Source organism: Salvia hispanica, unplaced genomic scaffold (genome assembly GCF_023119035.1).
Source record: "Salvia hispanica cultivar TCC Black 2014 unplaced genomic scaffold, UniMelb_Shisp_WGS_1.0 HiC_scaffold_1230, whole genome shotgun sequence".
NCBI classification, from domain to species: domain Eukaryota; kingdom Viridiplantae; phylum Streptophyta; class Magnoliopsida; order Lamiales; family Lamiaceae; genus Salvia; species Salvia hispanica.
In genome coordinates this window covers 1-17,985 of record NW_025951506.1, presented here as the reverse complement: position 1 = coordinate 17,985, position 17,985 = coordinate 1, and the positions used below count along the sequence as shown (strand labels likewise).

The 17,985-nt window shown below is 36.2% G+C and overlaps 1 protein-coding gene across 1 annotated transcript; it reads right to left on the bottom strand.

Moving 5' to 3' along the window:
- Window positions 1-4,051: 4,051 nt before the first annotated feature.
- On the bottom strand, window positions 4,052-5,342 carry LOC125198134 ((-)-isopiperitenone reductase-like). The gene is made up of 2 exons (XM_048096571.1): window positions 5,091-5,342; window positions 4,052-4,687 (listed from the first exon to the last, which is right to left on the bottom strand). The coding sequence occupies exons 1-2, from the start codon at window positions 5,340-5,342 to the stop codon at window positions 4,052-4,054; spliced, it is 888 nt and encodes a 295-aa protein (XP_047952528.1).
- Window positions 5,343-17,985: the final 12,643 nt, after the last annotated feature.

Sequence of the window (17,985 nt, the reverse complement as noted above, 5' to 3'; positions counted from 1 at the left end):
GGTGATATTTTGTTTTTTGCTATGTGGATCTGATGAGATTTCATCAACATATATAGCAAAAGGAAATTGGTGAGGCATTTGCATAGCTGACTACATCCAAGAGATTAGGCATAGCTCACAAAGACTCATAAGTATGGTGGGGACCTATATTGTCTAGTGACCTATAATAATAGAGTAAACTATATCTTGTTATTAACATTGAACAGAGTCCCTGAAAAAAAAAATATTGGATTAAAAAAAATAGCAAAATATCATAAATTAAAAGCAGTACCAAAACATATTTAATTTAATAAAAAATGTTACTCCCTCAATGGATAAAAATATAGACATTTGGGATGACAAGAAAATTATTGATAATTGGTAAAGTAAGAGAAAGTTAGAAAAAAAGATTATATTATTTATAGACGCTACTGCCAAATGCCCCTACTATAAATCTACAATGGTGATGCTAAGTCATCCACACATATACGCAACGACTATCAATCAAGTTATTGCATACACATCATAAAAGTAGGCCCCCGATCGACTGTCATTCCACTGCATTCATACTTCCACAAATTAGCAAGTCATATATTGAAGTTATTGCATGTGTTGAACTTTGAATCACAACCATAATAACATTCGTTTCCAAACAAAATTCCCAAAAAGTCGAATCGCGAACGAATCACAACATGTTACTTATTGTGCTTAATACTTGTATACTTGTACTCCTATTTGATTTTCTTTCCTATATTTACATCACGATTTATCATTTAATAAACAATTTCTATGCTGATAATAGATTATTATAATAATTTAAAATTTTCAATCGATGTGATTAGCTAGGAAGCGAATGGAGGCTAACCAACTACTCTATCCTTAGTCATTAAATATACTAGTATCACCCACGCGTGTTACACGAAATATTTAATTTTCTGTAGTAACTAAAATGAGAAAGCGATACAATTATATGCAATTTTAAAATAAATAAATACTCCTATCATAACATTTTGTTAGACAACTAAAAACAAAAAATTAAATAATTTTACAATAAAAATAATAAAAGCACATATGTTAATAAGATTATTTTTGGATTTATACTATTGAAGGAGCTATCATTATCCTAACAACATATATAGTTCATTACTAAAAGACTATCCATATGAAATAATTAACCTCAAAATTTATAATGTTCAAACTGTAAAAGTAAATAAATACTACTCCATGAAGTTGTTTCATATGAAATTTAACATGATAACAATAAATATAAATATATTGTTTCATGATAACAATAAATATAAATTTTGTTTCATATTTTGAAAAGCTTAAACTCACCGTAGTGTGAAGGTTTTGCATAATAATTTTGATAAATCATTGATAATTTAAGTTTTTATAATAAAGTTGTTTGAATTACATGTTAAACAAAATTTCATCTAGTTGTCATAAATTTAAAAGAATATCTTCCCTAAACTCTAAACTCTGAGGTCATTTAAAAAATTTTGTACTTTGAAATATAAAATAAACAATACTCATCTCAAATGTAAAAATAATATTTTACTCCATTTCGATTCTGCATCCAAAGTAAGGTGACAATCTGGTAGGTCGAACACACTGGAGCAGTTCCATGCATCCTACACGCAAATAAAAAATTTAAAACATCTATTATATGTTCCATAATACACATAACTTTTACTAATGAAACTGGATGAATTTTTCTAAGAGAAAAACTATATATAAAGATTCTGAGCTTGAGAAATAAAACTCTAATTACCGCACGAAAGAATAAACATGCAACTAAACAATTTCATGTTGAAAAATATAAACTGCACAATTTGTAGGATCAACACAACAATCCCGTTTCCATTTCTCGATGGATTCATGATCCACGCGCATCCTACTCCTTATGCCAACCGGGCCAGTCGTAAGCGCGATGCAAGTGCTGGCATGAAGGCCATCTTTCTGTGCTACCACTGCGTTCGAGTTCTTGACTTTACCACTGCGTTCGAGTTCTTAACTTTGTTGCGACAAGAATTTCAGCACCTGCACCAGCAAGACATTTTGCAATCATCCATCCAAACCATTATCAACCGCTATACCACTATTTATAGTAATTCAAGAGGTATAGAAACGACACCATGGCCATGTCCCATAATCCCATTACATTCATTTCTAACAATTAAACCCCTTAAATATTTGGATAACCGCATGAATTTAATCTATCAAATCGTGTACTACATTTAGGCCAATATTTGTAACTGTCCAACATTAAAAGAGTTAATCATGCTTTTACTCGTGAAACACTAAATGGGAATTTTTATTTCCTCTTCCTGCTATGCAATTATGATAATTTATTTCCTTAACATGAGTCAACATAATGCAAATACGATTATAAACTGACAAATTTTAAAAATATATAAAATTTAAATCAAAATGGCATTCTTGTAAATATCACCAAAACTTCCATTTTAGATAGATTATAGATTATATTGTCCTTTTTAATATCCATAATTAAATGTTCCTATTTACATTTTTATTATTTTTAATAAATTCAATATTTCACTAGTTTATTATACTTATATTTTACTATAAAACTATTATCACCCCTTCCATTAAAAATTACTTGGTGACATTGTTAGTAAAAAATGAAAACTCATTAAATAGAAAATTTTATTTATATAAAATAGATAAATACTAATTTTAGTTGATGGCCAAAAAGAATAAAAATATAATTATTTTTATGGGAATGTGATCAAATGAAAACTCTAAATATTGTACAAACTCAAAACTATGATCTGACCATGAAAAATGTCAACGATCACAAAAAAGCATCAACAGGAAAATGTCAACCTAATTTCAACAGTAGTCAATGATTGATGTTGTGTTAATATTGTGTTGATATTGTGTTGATACTTGTGTTGACATTAAAATATGTTGAGGAGTTTTGAGTTTGTACAATATATAAGTTTGCATTTTATCATATTTTTATGAATGTAGATAGTATATAAAAAATAAGATGTACTGTATTATGTTTCTATTTATATTTCTTAAAATTTGTGGAGTGATGGGAGTATTTAATTTGCAACGAGATAGTAGTTCTTTTTAAGGATATTTAAACCACAAATCAATTGTGCGTTTCATTGTTTTACCGTCCGTTTTTATTATTAGTTATTATTAATAACAAATTTTGAATTTAAGAAATCGATAATTGTGTTTTTGTTGTTCTAAGGCTTCTGTGTGCTGTATGATCAACGATGGTGTCTATTGGGAAGAGAAAGCTGGTAAATACTATAATACCACGATTATGTAGTAATTATACCAGAAATTATAACATTAATATAGTAATTCTTGAGCATAATCATGCTACTGATTTTATAGGAACCAAAGCTTGTTTTTTCACTCTTTCCAATTCTACCATTAATTTCATATATAAAGTGAACTAGCTTCTTCTATTTGCTATTCAAATCTCAATTAAAGAATCAATTCAAATATACTGAAAACGAAGCTTCAAAAAATCAATTACAAAAGATTGCACAAACCCTAAGCAAAGGGGAAACAAGGGGATAGAGCGAGGTACGTATACATACCGTGGGGGAGGGGAGAGAGCGGCGGCGGTGGCGGCAGGTCGACGGAGCGGCGGCGGCGGCGGCAGGTCGACGGGAGGAGCGACGGCGGCGAAGAAGCAGCGTAAGGTTGTGTCCGTTGTGAGTCTGTTCGGCCGGTTTGCCCAATTTAATTCACGTGAGATACGCATTCTTAGAATGCGTATTTGAAATACGCATTCTAAGAATGCGTATTTGAGTAGTTTTAATTTTGATTTTTCTCGTTGATCCGATTGCTTAGTTGCGCATTCTAAGAATACGTATTTGAAATACGGATTCTAATGCGTATTTCAAATACGCATTCTTAGAATGCGCAACACCCATTTCCGAAATAAAAAAAACCTACCTATTGGTGGAACGATTTTTGCAGAACACCCCATTTATAGAATTTAGCCTAACTATACTGGTGATTGCAAGAATTCCACATACATCCAATGACTATCCATCAAGTAGTAATACCATACAAATCCTTGTCAATAAAGTAGCCCCGTCGGCCCTCCACGGGGCAGCAGCGCCAACTTAACCACCCTCCCACCAGCCTCCTCCGCGCTGATGGCGCCGAGATTGCTAGTAATATCCGTTCTGGAAAAGCCAGGGCAGAGGCTGTTGATGACGAAATCAGCGTGCTTCTTAGCCAACACTTTCGTGTATCCATTCAAAGCCGCTTTTGACACTTTATAGGCGGCACGTGACTCGGCCACTTGCTCTCTTCCAATCTCCTCTTTGAAGTCTTTGAGGAATTCTCGCACCACCCCATCCACGCTCTCTTCAGTCAGGCCCGCCTCGTTGCTCAGCACAGCTTTTGCACGCTCGTTCCTCAAGAGACGAAGGTGGCCTAAGATGGAGGAGACATTGACGATAGTTGGTGAATCAGATAGTTGGAGGAGAGGAATGAGGGCTTCTGTCACTCTCTTTACACCGTAGAAGTTTGTTTGTATGCACTTTTCTCCAGCCTCATATGTCTGGATCATAGTTCCTTTTGCTTTAAGCTGCAGCGGCGTCTCAACCTCTGAGTTAGCAAAGACTGTAGCAGCATTTGGTTCTACTAGCTCTTGAAATATTGAAATATCTCCTTCCAGTTCTACTCCTAGTATGCCTGCATTGTTCAGCTGCACAAAAATTGCTTTCAAGATAAACATAATATGCATTCAAAAATAAGTTTATCCATGAATTTCTAACATGGTGACTGTAGGACAAATTTAACTGATCCAAGAGTATATCTGGATTGAAATCGAAAAAAATGACGCCCCAAAGAATAGCTGGCTTTAGATTTGGATCAATGGTCCAACCGATAAAAAAGTCCAATCTCTCCAAGGTTAACCTTGAAGGTTTAAGGAATGCATGGTAGTTTTCACGGTGCCAAGAGAAAACTAAAACCATATAAGTAAAATCTCATTGGCTACTCCTCCTATATATCACCGGTTGATTTTAGGATAAAATTGCATGGATTTCTAACGGTTCTCTATCCATCAATCCACAAAATAAAGTTATATAAAATCTCGAGCAATGAACATTTGATTTTGTGGTGAGGAATTGGACAGCAGCCGCGATGCTTGCAGAGTCGACAACATTGAGTTGAAGAAAATCCACATGATGAGAGAGGCCAGAGTGGTTGAGGATTTGCAGTGCTTCAAGGCCTCTCTTTTCATCCCTTGAAGTTAAAATCACCTTAATTCCTTTGGAAGCTAACTGCTTACAGATCTCCAAACCGATTCCTTTGTTCCCACCGGTGACTAATGCATACCTGACACCTGCATCTGCCATTGATAGTGAATTAATTAGTTCGATGAGATTTGCTTTTGCTTTGTGGCTGTGATCAGATTTCAGAAGCCTACTTACTAGTATATATGTGGCAAAAGGAAAAGGGGGTGAGGCAATAGTACAACACAATAGTCAAATTAATGATAAGGCCAGCCTATTCATATCTTACAAAACTCATAATTTTAGAGGGAACATATTCCCTATATCTGTCTGATGGGGACATATAGTAATACTATGAAATTGTACCATTTTATAATTTAAACCCCCAAAGGTTATTTAGAATTGGAATTGAAATAGAAATACATCTCATTCCCCATTCTGTTCTATAATTTCAAATAAGGAGTATATAGATTTTTTTTTATTCACTCATTTCAAAATTGGGGATGATTTTTTTTTAATGTATGCAATGTTACATAGAAATAAAGAGAATTATAGGTGAGTAAGCTTTACAATTTATCTCTTTATTGTTGTTTAATCATGTCTTTCATTTTTTGGGGCTTTTGATGAGGCAGTTCCTTGTAGAGTTGTAAATTTGAGTGGATGCACCCCAACACAGATCAATATGGTGGGGCCCATAAAAAAATCAAATTCAACTCTAATAGGGGAACGGCATCGACTTGAAGTCATAACCCGTATTACAATGACTTGAAATTCATATTGAATTTGTGAAATTGACTTAGGATTCAAAGATATTGTTACACCATGACGACAGGGAATTTTTTACTCCCGACACGTTTAAAGGGCGGAATAGTCGTTTGTTTTTTTTCCGACTTTATTTTTAATCTCTATAATTTCTTTTTTAGTTATTTTTGAGTTTTTGGTTTTTAAAATATTTATAAATAGTGAGTTTTTATAATATTATTATTAGTTTAAAGAAATCATGATTAATATTTTTATTCTAATTGATCATTCTCCAAAAAAATAGGATCTCCTTGATTGTATTACCATAGAAAATTTGGTATTTTGCCTAAAAAAGGGGTTAGACTGAATTCAAAGGAGCAAAATATTACAACAATTTACAAAAAGTTTCCCCCAAATTAATTTTCTTTAAAGGGAAAAGGGGAAAAATTTCCCGTCGAAATCTTTCATCATAGCCCCTTTTTTTCATACCCAAATTCTCGCCAAAAAAACTAAAACCAAAAAAAGATAACCCCCAACCCCTTAAACAAAGATGTCGATCGAGGAGGAGAAAACAACAACCGAACCAACATCAAGACTGAACGCCCGGAACGCCCGGGCGTTCAAATCGGCAACCCCCTTTTGGGTCACGCCCGATGAAGGTCGCGAAGGGTAAAGGATTCTCCCATATCACCGACGAACCCCCGAAACCGTGGGGATACCAAAAGGGAGGAGACTGTTCGTGGTTTTCCATGGATCGTCGACAATATCAAACCGATATTCTCGCCGTTTTTGCCCATCACCGACATCCAAACCCTTGGGACAACTTCATCACCTTCAAAGAAAGGGCCCGATCCGTACCCCATATATGCCCCGGAAGAAAGGTAATCTCAATTAGACAAGGGATAGGATCTCGAAACGAATTTAACCCCCTTTGGGGGGTGGGAAAACCCAAAATCCCGGAGGGCCCGGGATGGAGTTGGGCGCCCCCGGGAATTTTCAAGTGAAAAGCGATTGATTAAATTTCCTGGATTAAGGGGGAATTCAGGGACCCCCGGGGACATACTAAACCGGAACCATCCCCCCCGGGTTTTGCTGTATGGAAGAAAGTTGACGAAGATCATGCCAGGGGACCCCTTCACTCAGGAGACCCCTCTAGCGCGGAAGCGCCATGCATCATGGGGGAGATAGGATACGGATTCGAGCACAAAAAAAACCGCCAATAACCGGAATGGGCCGCGACCCCACCCCCGGGGGGCCACCAAAACCAACAAAAACCAAAAAAGAGTGTATGGTGCTCCCACCGGGGGAAAAAAAACACACAAGGGAGAATTGCTTCCTGGGGGGATACCCAAGGGGGGACGAGAGGCAAGGGGGCCGGGCCCTGGCCCCCCCGCCAACATCGCAGACGGATAGCGGGAAACACCCAAATGCACAAAGAAGGTTCAATTCGAGGGAACAACACCGAAATTAACGCGGGGGTGGCCAGTAAGTTGGGGAGGCGGTGAAGTCCCGGGCCAAATTTTGTGGGAGAGCCTAAAAAGGGGGGCGACCAAATGGGGGCGGGGCCCAGAGGTTTGGGGTTTTGGTTTAAACCAAAGCCTAATAATACTTTCAATTTTCAATTTACCCCCCAAGTTTGGTTAAATTCGGAAAAACCCCCCGTTAGATTTAAGCCCCGATTTATTTATATATGATAAATCACCTACAAAAGTTGATAATTCTAGTTTGGCCCCAAAAATGATGTTATTGTTACCAAGAATCGTTTTGCACCCCTTTATAAATTTTTCCCGATTTAACGGGAAAAAGGTGATAGAATAAATAGGGAAGGGGGGGATTTTTTTTTGGGGGCCCAAAACTATGACTTAAGCCGATTTTATTGATTTTGGGGGAAATTCAAAACTTTTATTTGGGTTGGAATGGGGAACAAATTTAAAAGGGCCAACCGGGAAATATAGAGATTTTCCAAATTTCGATTTCAAATTGATTTGTTCCAGTTTACTCGATTGATGTTCTAGTCATTTACTGAGAGTTAACCGTAACCCAAAGCATCCGAGTTTTTGTATTTTCGGATATTCGGAAAAAAGATCGTTGGGGTGGACCGGGAAACCCAAAGGGCTCTACTATGTGGAGGGTAGCTCAACATGGAAAAGGGGGATGGCCCACATCCACAAAAAAGAGGTTTTTTTTTGGGGAAAAACAGGGCACCCTTCCCCGGGTTTTTTTAAGCTTTTTTTTCCGATTTTTCACTTCCTAAAATTTTTGTTGTGAGACATGTGTTTTCCCAAAAGCCACGACAACTTTTTAAAACCCTTTGTATGGGTTTGAAATTTATGTTTAACAAAGGGATGCCGATGTTTGGGGGCCCCACCTATTATTGGGGGGAATGGTTACAAATATTTTGTTACCTTTACAATGAGACTGGGGTTTTTTTGGATTTATTTTTTAAAAAACAAATTGGGGACATAAATTTACCTTTTTTTCCAATGATTCAAACCCAGCCCAAAACCCCCATAAAATCCTTCCCTTCATAACGGGGGAATTTGTCAACAAACCATGTTTGAATTTTTTAAGGGGAAAAAAGGTCTTATTCATCAAACCTCAGTGCTTATACACCCAACAAAAAAGGGGGGGCCGAGAGAAAAAAACCCAACCATCTTAGAAATTTTCGTGCCCTTAATAATCAAAGGCCCATCCTTTCTTTTTCCCCCCAGCAACAACCCTTTGGGCTACCCACACCATTGCCCACAAAATCCCAACAAGAAAACCCCCTCGATATTCTTTCCACGCAAGCCAAAATAAATCCCTTAGCATGATACCAAAAGTTTTTGGGTGTACCCTACGCCCATTCCTAAACACGAGAGAACCAAATTCTCCCGGAACCAAAGGGCCGGTTTTTGGATGGGATAAACCAAAAAGGGCAGAATTTTGATCCATCCACTAAGAAAATTGTCACCACCATAAACCGCAATTTTTTGAAAAGAGTTCTTTACCCCACCACCCAATGGGGGGCAAAATCCTAAAAAAACAGGGGGCTTGGGGGTTTTTCCCTTTCCCCCCAAATCCTTTGACGATCAAAAAGGCATTTTCCGCGCCGCGCCCTCCACAAGAGCTCCCCAACCATTGCCCCCCGATCCTTCTCCAAGAATATCCGAGGAAACCCCGAACCCGAGACTCAGAAGATTACACAAAAAGGTTTCTAAACGAAAGGGGATAATGTTAACAAAATACTAAAAAAAATTTTTCGATTTATTTTGAATTTGATAAATTGCTTGTATATTGTATACACTCTTCATTTAATGAGAATAATAAATGTTTTCTTCATACCGTGTATTTTACTTTAATGGGTATTGACCGTATCTAATTATATATTAAATTATATAATTAAAATGCCGAAAAGTAAAATCAGCCTAAGTCTTCTACATTGAAGGTTCGGTCGTGGAACAGTCATCACAATAGGTGGCCCAACCGGTACCTTGTAGAAGTAAAACTTTTCACAACCTATATAGGCCTTGGCTACCTATCGTGAAAGGTTGGTGTCCATCCGAAAGTCGTCTTTACCTTGAGAATGACTAGTGATACCGGTGTGGTATAAGATTGAACGGATCTTAAGCATAGACACGTCTTTGTTGCTATCTACCGTAAGATGATGTCTTGGAGATTTAATATTTCCTAATCTTTGTAATAATATAGGAAAACGTTATTTAATCATACGCTGTTTGACTTATCAATAGGTGCGGGTTTTTCGCAATCCATTATTCCGATATCTTGGGTAGTAGTAATTAATAACTAGTATGGTGTCGCTTTATTATTACATTGAATCGTGGGGCCCGTGTGGTTTGAATATATCCTCAAGAGGTGTTCTAGAGAAGTTCTATTATTCGAAAACCCGACGGTTTGGATTTAATCCAAGAATATATAGAAAAGGAAAAGTATATTTTGATATACATCTCGTACTAGACAAACTCTTGGGAAATAAAAAGATATTAATTAATTTAAAGTCTATAGCAGACTACAAATTAGTTAATGGATATAGAAAGTCTTAGACACGGGAAATAATATATTAAAGAGGTTAACCCGGATTGCTTGTAATCACGGATTGGATGGGCGGTCGATATTTCTTCGATAGTGGCACGAAAATATTCCATTGGCCTTATATTGAATTATGGGTTATAATTTAATTAGTAAAGAAGGTCCAATTGGGAGGCCCAATCCAAGCCCCATAGATCCCTAACCGCCATCATAAACTCTATAAATAAGGATTTAAGGAGAGGAAACAATAACACAACACAAAACCTAGCCTCCACACTTGGAATTTTCGACCCTCTCTCTAATAGAGGAATCGAAATTCCTAAGTGTGTTCTTGGTTTTCTTGTCTTCTCCTTCAAGACCTTATAATTTCTAAAAGATTCCTCCCACAAGGAATTTAGATCTATAGAGTTAAGGGCCATAGGTTCGAAGATCTTTGGTCTTGCAATCAATATCAAGTTTCAAGATCTACACGTGGAGAAGTAGCGAGCCACTTCGATTCTTTGGAGAATCATAATTGTAAGTATTCAACATCATAATTTAATTCTAAATTATGTGATTAATTGAGCAATAATATGTCTCTACATGTTCAAGCATGAAATTGAATCGATCCACATAATCACCTAAATAGATTATTTTGTGGATTTATTTGTTATTGCAATTTCCTTGCGTTTTCCCCAACATATAACACTGTTGTAATCTTGGGAGATACATCCTTCCATATAGAAGCACTCGAAGCAATCCCGAAGAGACACTCTCCGAGAAGATTGGTGCAAAGAGCCGATATGGAGTGGCAAAACTTGTGCAAGGAAATCGACCAAGATTGCTCGAGCCTTTGAGCGGCACTTATGAGGAAAAGGAAATCCCACAAACCGCGAGAAGAGCATGAAGCATAGAGCAATGGAGGGAAGCCATGTTCACTGAAATGAAAGCATTAATGAAGAATAATACCGGATAAAGGAGAGCTACGAGAAAGGAGTCAAAGCCGTTGGATGTAGATGGGTGTTTACAATCAAAGCAAGACCGGATGGCTCGATCGAAAGGTCTGAGAGCACGACTTGTGGAAAAAGGGTATACTCGGACATATGGAGTTGACTATGCGGAGACCTTTTGCCAGTGCAAAGATCAATACGTGAGAGTTCTCTTCTCAATTGCGGCGAACAAGGATTGGCCCCTCCACCGGTTTGATGTGACAAACGCATTTCGCATGGTGAGTTCCAAGCGGTATTCATGGTTCCCTCGGGGTTCACGAGAGTTCCAGCCCGGGGAAGTATGTCAACTCAAGAAGTATGGATTGAAGCAGTCTCCGAGGGCATGGTTTGGTAGGTTCTAAGTGATGAAGAAATATGACTACAAAGCAGAGCAACTCGGATCATACATTGTTCATCAGAAGAAGAATGGGAAGATCGCATGTCTTATCATCTATGTTGACGACATGATCATCACGGGGATGATGAAGAAGAAATCACCCGAACTAAGGAAGAATCTATTCAAGGAGTTTGAAATGAAGGACCTTGGCCTCTGAAATTTTTTTGGGAAATTTGGTTTTTAGATCGATCGGGAATCTTCCATCAAAGGAAGTACATTCTTGATCTTCTAGCTGAAGTTGGGATGATAGATTGCAAGCCGGACACTCCATGATACGGAATCATGGTTTTGATTCTCGAAGGAGAGACTAAATTTGGGGAGATATCGGGGGCTAGTTGGAAGCTTATCTCATCTCCCCCATACTAGACCGGATATCATTTGCCGTGGGTAGTAAGTCGGTTTATGCACTCACCACGGAGGATCATTGGGAAGCGCTATGGACGTTCGGTTACTTAAAGGGCCGGCATGGGATATTGTTCGAGAAACATGGGCATTTGGAGATTAATGGCTTTTGACCCAGATTGGGCGGGGAAAACCCGAATGAAGAAAATCCTTTAGGGTACTTCATTTCTTTGGGAAGGCACCTAGTCACTTGGAAAGCAGAAACGAGAAGGTAGTTCGCTCCAGTGCCGAGCCAATTCCGGGAATCGGAGTGTCTCCTGAAATACTTTGGTGAAGAGACTCGAAGAACTTGATCTTGACATACCCAAGCCTTTGCTATTTTGTGATAATAAGGCTGCTATGGGCATCCCCGAGAACCCCGTCGCATGATAGAACAAAGCATGTGGAGGTAGATAGGCATTTCATCAAGGAAAAATTGAAGCTAAGATTGTTGAGTTGCCGTTTGTTAAGTCAGAAGATCGTTGGCGGATATTACGATAGCATAACTCAAACATTTAGAGAGTATTGGCAAGTTAAGTATTGAAAACCCCATCCAACTTGAGGGGAGTGTTGGAAAGAAATCATAGCATTAATATGATTTATTCTAATTTATCATTCTCCGTAAATAGAATAAGAATCCCTTGATTGTATTACCATATGTAAATTGGTATTTTGCCTATAAAAGGCTGTAGACTCTGTAATTCAAAGTGAGCAATAATATTACAACAATTGATTCCCCAAATTCAATTCTTCAATTACTGATAAATTTTAAGATTAAGAATCTAGGATATCTTTTTTTCTTTTTCCCTTCGATCATTTCTATGACTCGTCTCAGAAAAACATGCTTGGATCCCAAAACTAAAACACCCAAATAATACTAATATACTATGGTTATTTAAGGTTTAAATATTGTTAATAAATTATAGAGCATTTTATACTTTATATTATAGGGAAAGGTATATCCGTATATCATATATTCATCCTTTACTATAATGGCGATGACTAGTCTTCCACACAGAGTCACTATCCATCAAGTAGCAACACTGCAACACCATACACATCCTTGTCATAAAGAAGGCGCCCGACGGCCCTCCACGAAGGCAGCAGCGCCACTTTCACCACCCTCTGAGCAGCCTCCTCGGCGCTGATGGCCCAGGTTTCCAGTTAAATCCGTTCTTGCAAAGCCAGGGCAGAGCTGTTGGATGAATCAGTGTCCTCTTAGCCAACACTTTTGTGTATGCATTCAAAGCCCTTAGAGACTTGATAGGCCCACCATGACTCAGCCATTTGTTCTCTTCCAATCTTTCCTCTTTGAAATCAGTGAGAATTCTTGACCACCTCATCAATGCTCTCTTCTGTCAGCCCTCCGTTGGTCAACAGGCTTTGCGCTCATTCGCAAGTGCTGAAGGTGGCCTACTATGGAGGAGACATTGACAATATTGGTGAATCAGATAGTTGGAGGAGGGGATAAAAGGTTTCCCTGCCCTCTCTTTACACCGTTGAAGTTTGTCTCCAAGCACTTTGTGCAGCCTCGTATGTCTGGATTATAGTTCCCTTGCTTTCATCACGCCTCAGCCTTTGAGTTAGCAAAGACAGCCTCAGCAATTGCTTCTACCACCTTTTGAAAAAAGGGAAAACATCCCCCCTCCGGGGTCCACCTAATACGCCTACATTGTTCCCCCGACAAAAAATTGCTTTCAAAAATGAATATGATTAGATATATTGATACAATGAATTGATACCAAAAATGCCAAGCCTCCCATATTTTGTGGTAAATTGGGCGGAAATCTTGCAGTTTCACGACATTGGGGTTGGAAAATCCACATGATGAGAGAGACCAGAGTCCTTGAGCATTTGCAGTGCTTCGGCCTCTCCTCTCCCTTGAAGTTAATATCACTGTAATTCCTTTGGAAGCTAACTGTTTAAATTCTCCAAACCGATTCCTTTGTTCCCACCTGTGTTAATGCATACCTGACCCCTGCATCCGCCATTGATAGTGAGATTATTTAATGTTCGATGATATTTTCCCTTTTGCTATGTGGATCCGATGAGATTTCATCAACATATGTGGAAAAAAGGAAAATTTGGGAAAGGCATTTGCATAGCTGACCTTAATATTCAAGAGATTAGGCATAGCTCAAAAAAAACAAAAGTATAAGGGGAACCATATTGTATAGTGACCTATAATAGTAAACTATGTCGTGTTTGAACATTGACCACACAACCCTTTAAAAAAAATATTGGCGAATTTTAACTTATTAATTTTTCCCGTAATTTTTAAAAGTTTTCTAATGTTTATTAATTTCGATGTAATATCATTTGCACTACTTTTTCAAAATTTTTTTTGGACAAAATACCATCAAGCATATGAAGGGCATTTCACCACTTTTTTTCTTTTTTTCCCCAGTATCAAATAAAGGAATAGCAAACTAACATAAATAAAAAGGGGAAATTTAAAAAATATTTAATTTAATAAAAAAAATTAAAACCCCCCATCCCCATAAAATGGACATTTGGGACGACAAAAAAATTAATGCACATTTAGTAAAGAAGAGAAAGATAAAAAAAAAAATAATTATAATATTTAAAACCCCTCTTATTAGAGAGAAAGATGTTAAAACAAATAGAAAGACATATTTTTAAGGACATCCCAAAAGGAAAAAGTCCTTTTTTATGGGCCCAAAGGGGGCACAAAAGGGAAAGGGCCACCAGAAAGGAAGGGGGGAACATCCGGTCCCTCGGGGTTCATTGAAAAAGCAGGGTTCATTTTTTGCTTGAGATGAGAAAGGGTTTGGGGTGAAAGGGGTGATGAAATGAGGGGGAAAATGGGGTGGCGACCATCAATCCCTAATTTGGGCCCCACAATTTTTTCGGGGGGAAAGACTTCAATAGCTATTTATATTTCGGGTAGTTTATTCTATTTATATTTTACTATAAAACAACTATTACCTCCCCCATTGATAATAACTTGGGGACATGATTTTTGATTGTTAGTAAAAATGAGGTTAAACTCTTTTGGAGAATTTATATATTTATAAAATAGATAAATACAAATTTTTAGTTAAAGGAAAATTTTTTTTATGAATGTTGATAGGGAATTCTAAAATGAAAACCCCTAACTTCCCCACATTGTACCACTAACTAGAACCGTTAGATTCTAAACCGTATCCTTGTCGCCCATGTCCCTTTGGGGTTTTTAAATAAAAAATTAGAAATTCAAAAGGCTAAAATTGGAAATCAAATTTAAGTTTCTCCAAACGAATCAGTTTTCCTCCCCTCTTTCTTAAATTTCTTTTTCAATTTCGTAGTTAATCCATCAAATCTTAAAAAAAAATCGCCTTCAATCTCCTGCTTCACGCTTGTTTATTTTATTCTTTTTATTTAAATAGAAATTCTTCCTTAATTTTGAAATATTCAATCAATTCTTCATTAAATCTTCCATCTTCATTGAACCCATGGAGAATAATTTTTTTAAGCCCAATTCACTAATTTCGAACGGTAAATATTTACTTATAATCACGTGTTGTTAAATTGCTTATTAAAAAGGGTTTTGAAGATGAAATTTTTTGGAATTAGATATGTTATTGGACTAAATTTTGATCTTTTTTGTAAATGAAATTTATGTATGGGGAATTGAATCGTGGGTTTTTATTTTCAAATTACTACAATTTAGTGATTTGTTTGTATTGCCTTACATATTTCGCTATCGATTGTTGCCCGTATGTTATATTGTTGATTATGTTTACTAAATGGTGGTTTGGGGTTTCTGACGATTGAAGAAATTCTCGATTTCAAGCTTGCAAATGAAATTTATGTATTTGAAATTTAAAATTTTTTGGAACGATTTAAAGAATGATTGTAATTTATTATTTTTGTTTTTATTTCCCCATGATTTTGTATCCCCTTTATTGCTTGTTTAAAATGTAAAGGGGACTTAGGGGTTTTAAATTGCATGTCAGTTTTAAGATGTAATGCTGATTTTGGGGAAAAGAGTTGAGAGCAACCCCGTGAACAAAAAAGGGAAAAAGTGGAAGAAGATTTTTATTTAGGGAAGCCCCATGTGACAGAAAGAGGAGAGAAACCCCCCGGCATTCTTGCTTAAAAGTTTTTCACATACTATCAAAAAATTTCAATCAATTGTCTGGGAAATGAATTGCTTTTGCATGTTTGGATTGCTTCCATAATCAAAAAAATTTTCTTGCCTTTAAATTCCATATTTTTCTTTAAAATTTTAAATTTGCATCACATATTGCATATGTCAATTTAAAATGTGATTCAATTTAAATTTGGGTTTGGTAGTCCCAATGAAAAGATTAGTGTTGAAGTTTTTTATAATCAACTTAATTGATTTTGCTAGCCAATGTATTAGAATTTGCTACAAGAGTTTTTTTTGCTTACCAATTGTCAAAATTTGTTTACCATTATAAATCATGTCTTATGCGTATTTAACATTCAATGTCTACACCAAACAAAAAAAAACCAAAAAAACCCTCAATGTATACTCCAAAAAAAAACCAACAATCATCGACCATCAAATTTGTTTATTCAAAAAATTTAATACAAAACACGGGGGTTTATTGTCCTAAAACAATATCATTCACTATTCGGGCCGGGGTACCCAACCATCTTTTCAACATCAACACGCCCCTTTTTTTTTGCCTCTTCATAGTGGTGTATTGTCTCACTCATTACGTATCCACAACTTATTATGATCTTCGTAGATTTCCTTGAATCCTTCCTCAAGACTCAAATTCCCTTTCCCCTTAGCCATTGTTTAATTGTGTCATGTGTTGCACGAGAAAAAATTACACTTATCATGCACATGTTTTTTTTACATATTTTCAATGTTTTTTTTAAAACAACATTAAAGGAGAATTTAAAAAGCTTGAACAAGCAATTCAACATTTAAAAAAAGCAACAACATCAACAAAGAACCGATTTATTAAGAAATTCTCCATATTTTAAAAAGCAACAACACCCAACAAGCAACCGATTTATTAAGAAATTTACCCCCAAGCAATCATTTTTCAAGCAATTCCAACGGGCATACAACAAATAGCAAAAACTAATGTATTAACGGATTTCCCCCCTTTAAAAAACCCCAAAAAAAAATTGTCTTTTGACCCACATTTTCTCTTATCAAGCAATTATAACACACCAAAAAGGTACGTTTTTCAAGCAATTCTAAAAAGAAAGCAAGTAAAATACTAAACAAGCAATTATCGATCCAATGAATTGTATAAGCAATTTTAACACAATGGAAACAATTCAAAAAAAAGAATTACCAATCTAATTAATTACATTGAACAATTAAAGATATCAAGCAAAAGTCATTTAAACAAACATGAGTCAAGCAATCAGGGTAAAAACCCCCCCTTTGTCAATTATACAACAAGCATCCATAAGTTATAAAAAGAATATTATATTATTAAGCAAAATGTCTTTCTTTTTATTCCAAATTTAGCAACTACAAAGCAATCGGAAAAATAAGATTAACAAGCAACTTCTCCCCAAAGGGAAATTTCATATCCAAAATGTAGCAACCATAGAGCAAGCAAGTACTAAGGCAAAAAAAGGGTATACTAAGGCATTGCTAAAATTTATTTTACCCAAATAATACCCCAAGTGTCGGGGGGTATCGAGCAAAAAAGGGGGATATATCGTATCCCACAGACAATTAAGTGTAAAACCCAAGTACCCAACCTTTCAACTCTATCCGAGATCGGGAAATTTTTTTTAAATAACAACTCAAAACATATAAAAAAAGATTAAAATAAAGCATTTAAAAAAGAGAACAAAGAAACAAGTTCGATAAAGATGAAGAAATATGAATTCAAGGATCCGAACAACTCATAGTCAAACCCAAATTTAAATCGATTTACCATTTAAAGTCTCCGATTTGAATCAATCCAAAAAATAGATTAAACCCCCCCTGAGAAACGTAGATTAGGTGAATTTGAAGTCCCCTTCTAATTTTTAGACCAACTCCCAATGTTCGATTAGATTAAAGATCCCCCAAAAACCCCAACTCTCCCGAGTTTTATTGATTTAAGGGGGAAAAATTCTTCTTTCAGGTTAAATATTTCATCTCCCGATTATCTAAGAAACCACATCCCAAGGTGATCAACAATTTTTAGGAAAAAGCAAAGAATAAAAACAATTAAGAAGATAAAAGAAGTCAATTGGGTTAAAACTATAAATCAATGCATCTTCACCAAGAATTTACATAAAAAATGTTTGCCTATTTTAT

Bases quoted from the DNA above. Each gene is read 5' to 3' on its own strand.
- LOC125198134 (XM_048096571.1), bottom strand. From the start codon at position 5,342: ATGGCAGATGCAGGTGTCAGGTATGCATTAGTCACCGGTGGGAACAAA. The intron at 4,688-5,090 runs GTTCATTGCTCG...ATTTTTGTGCAG, and splicing joins TCCTCACCACAAAATCAAAT to CTGAACAATGCAGGCATACT.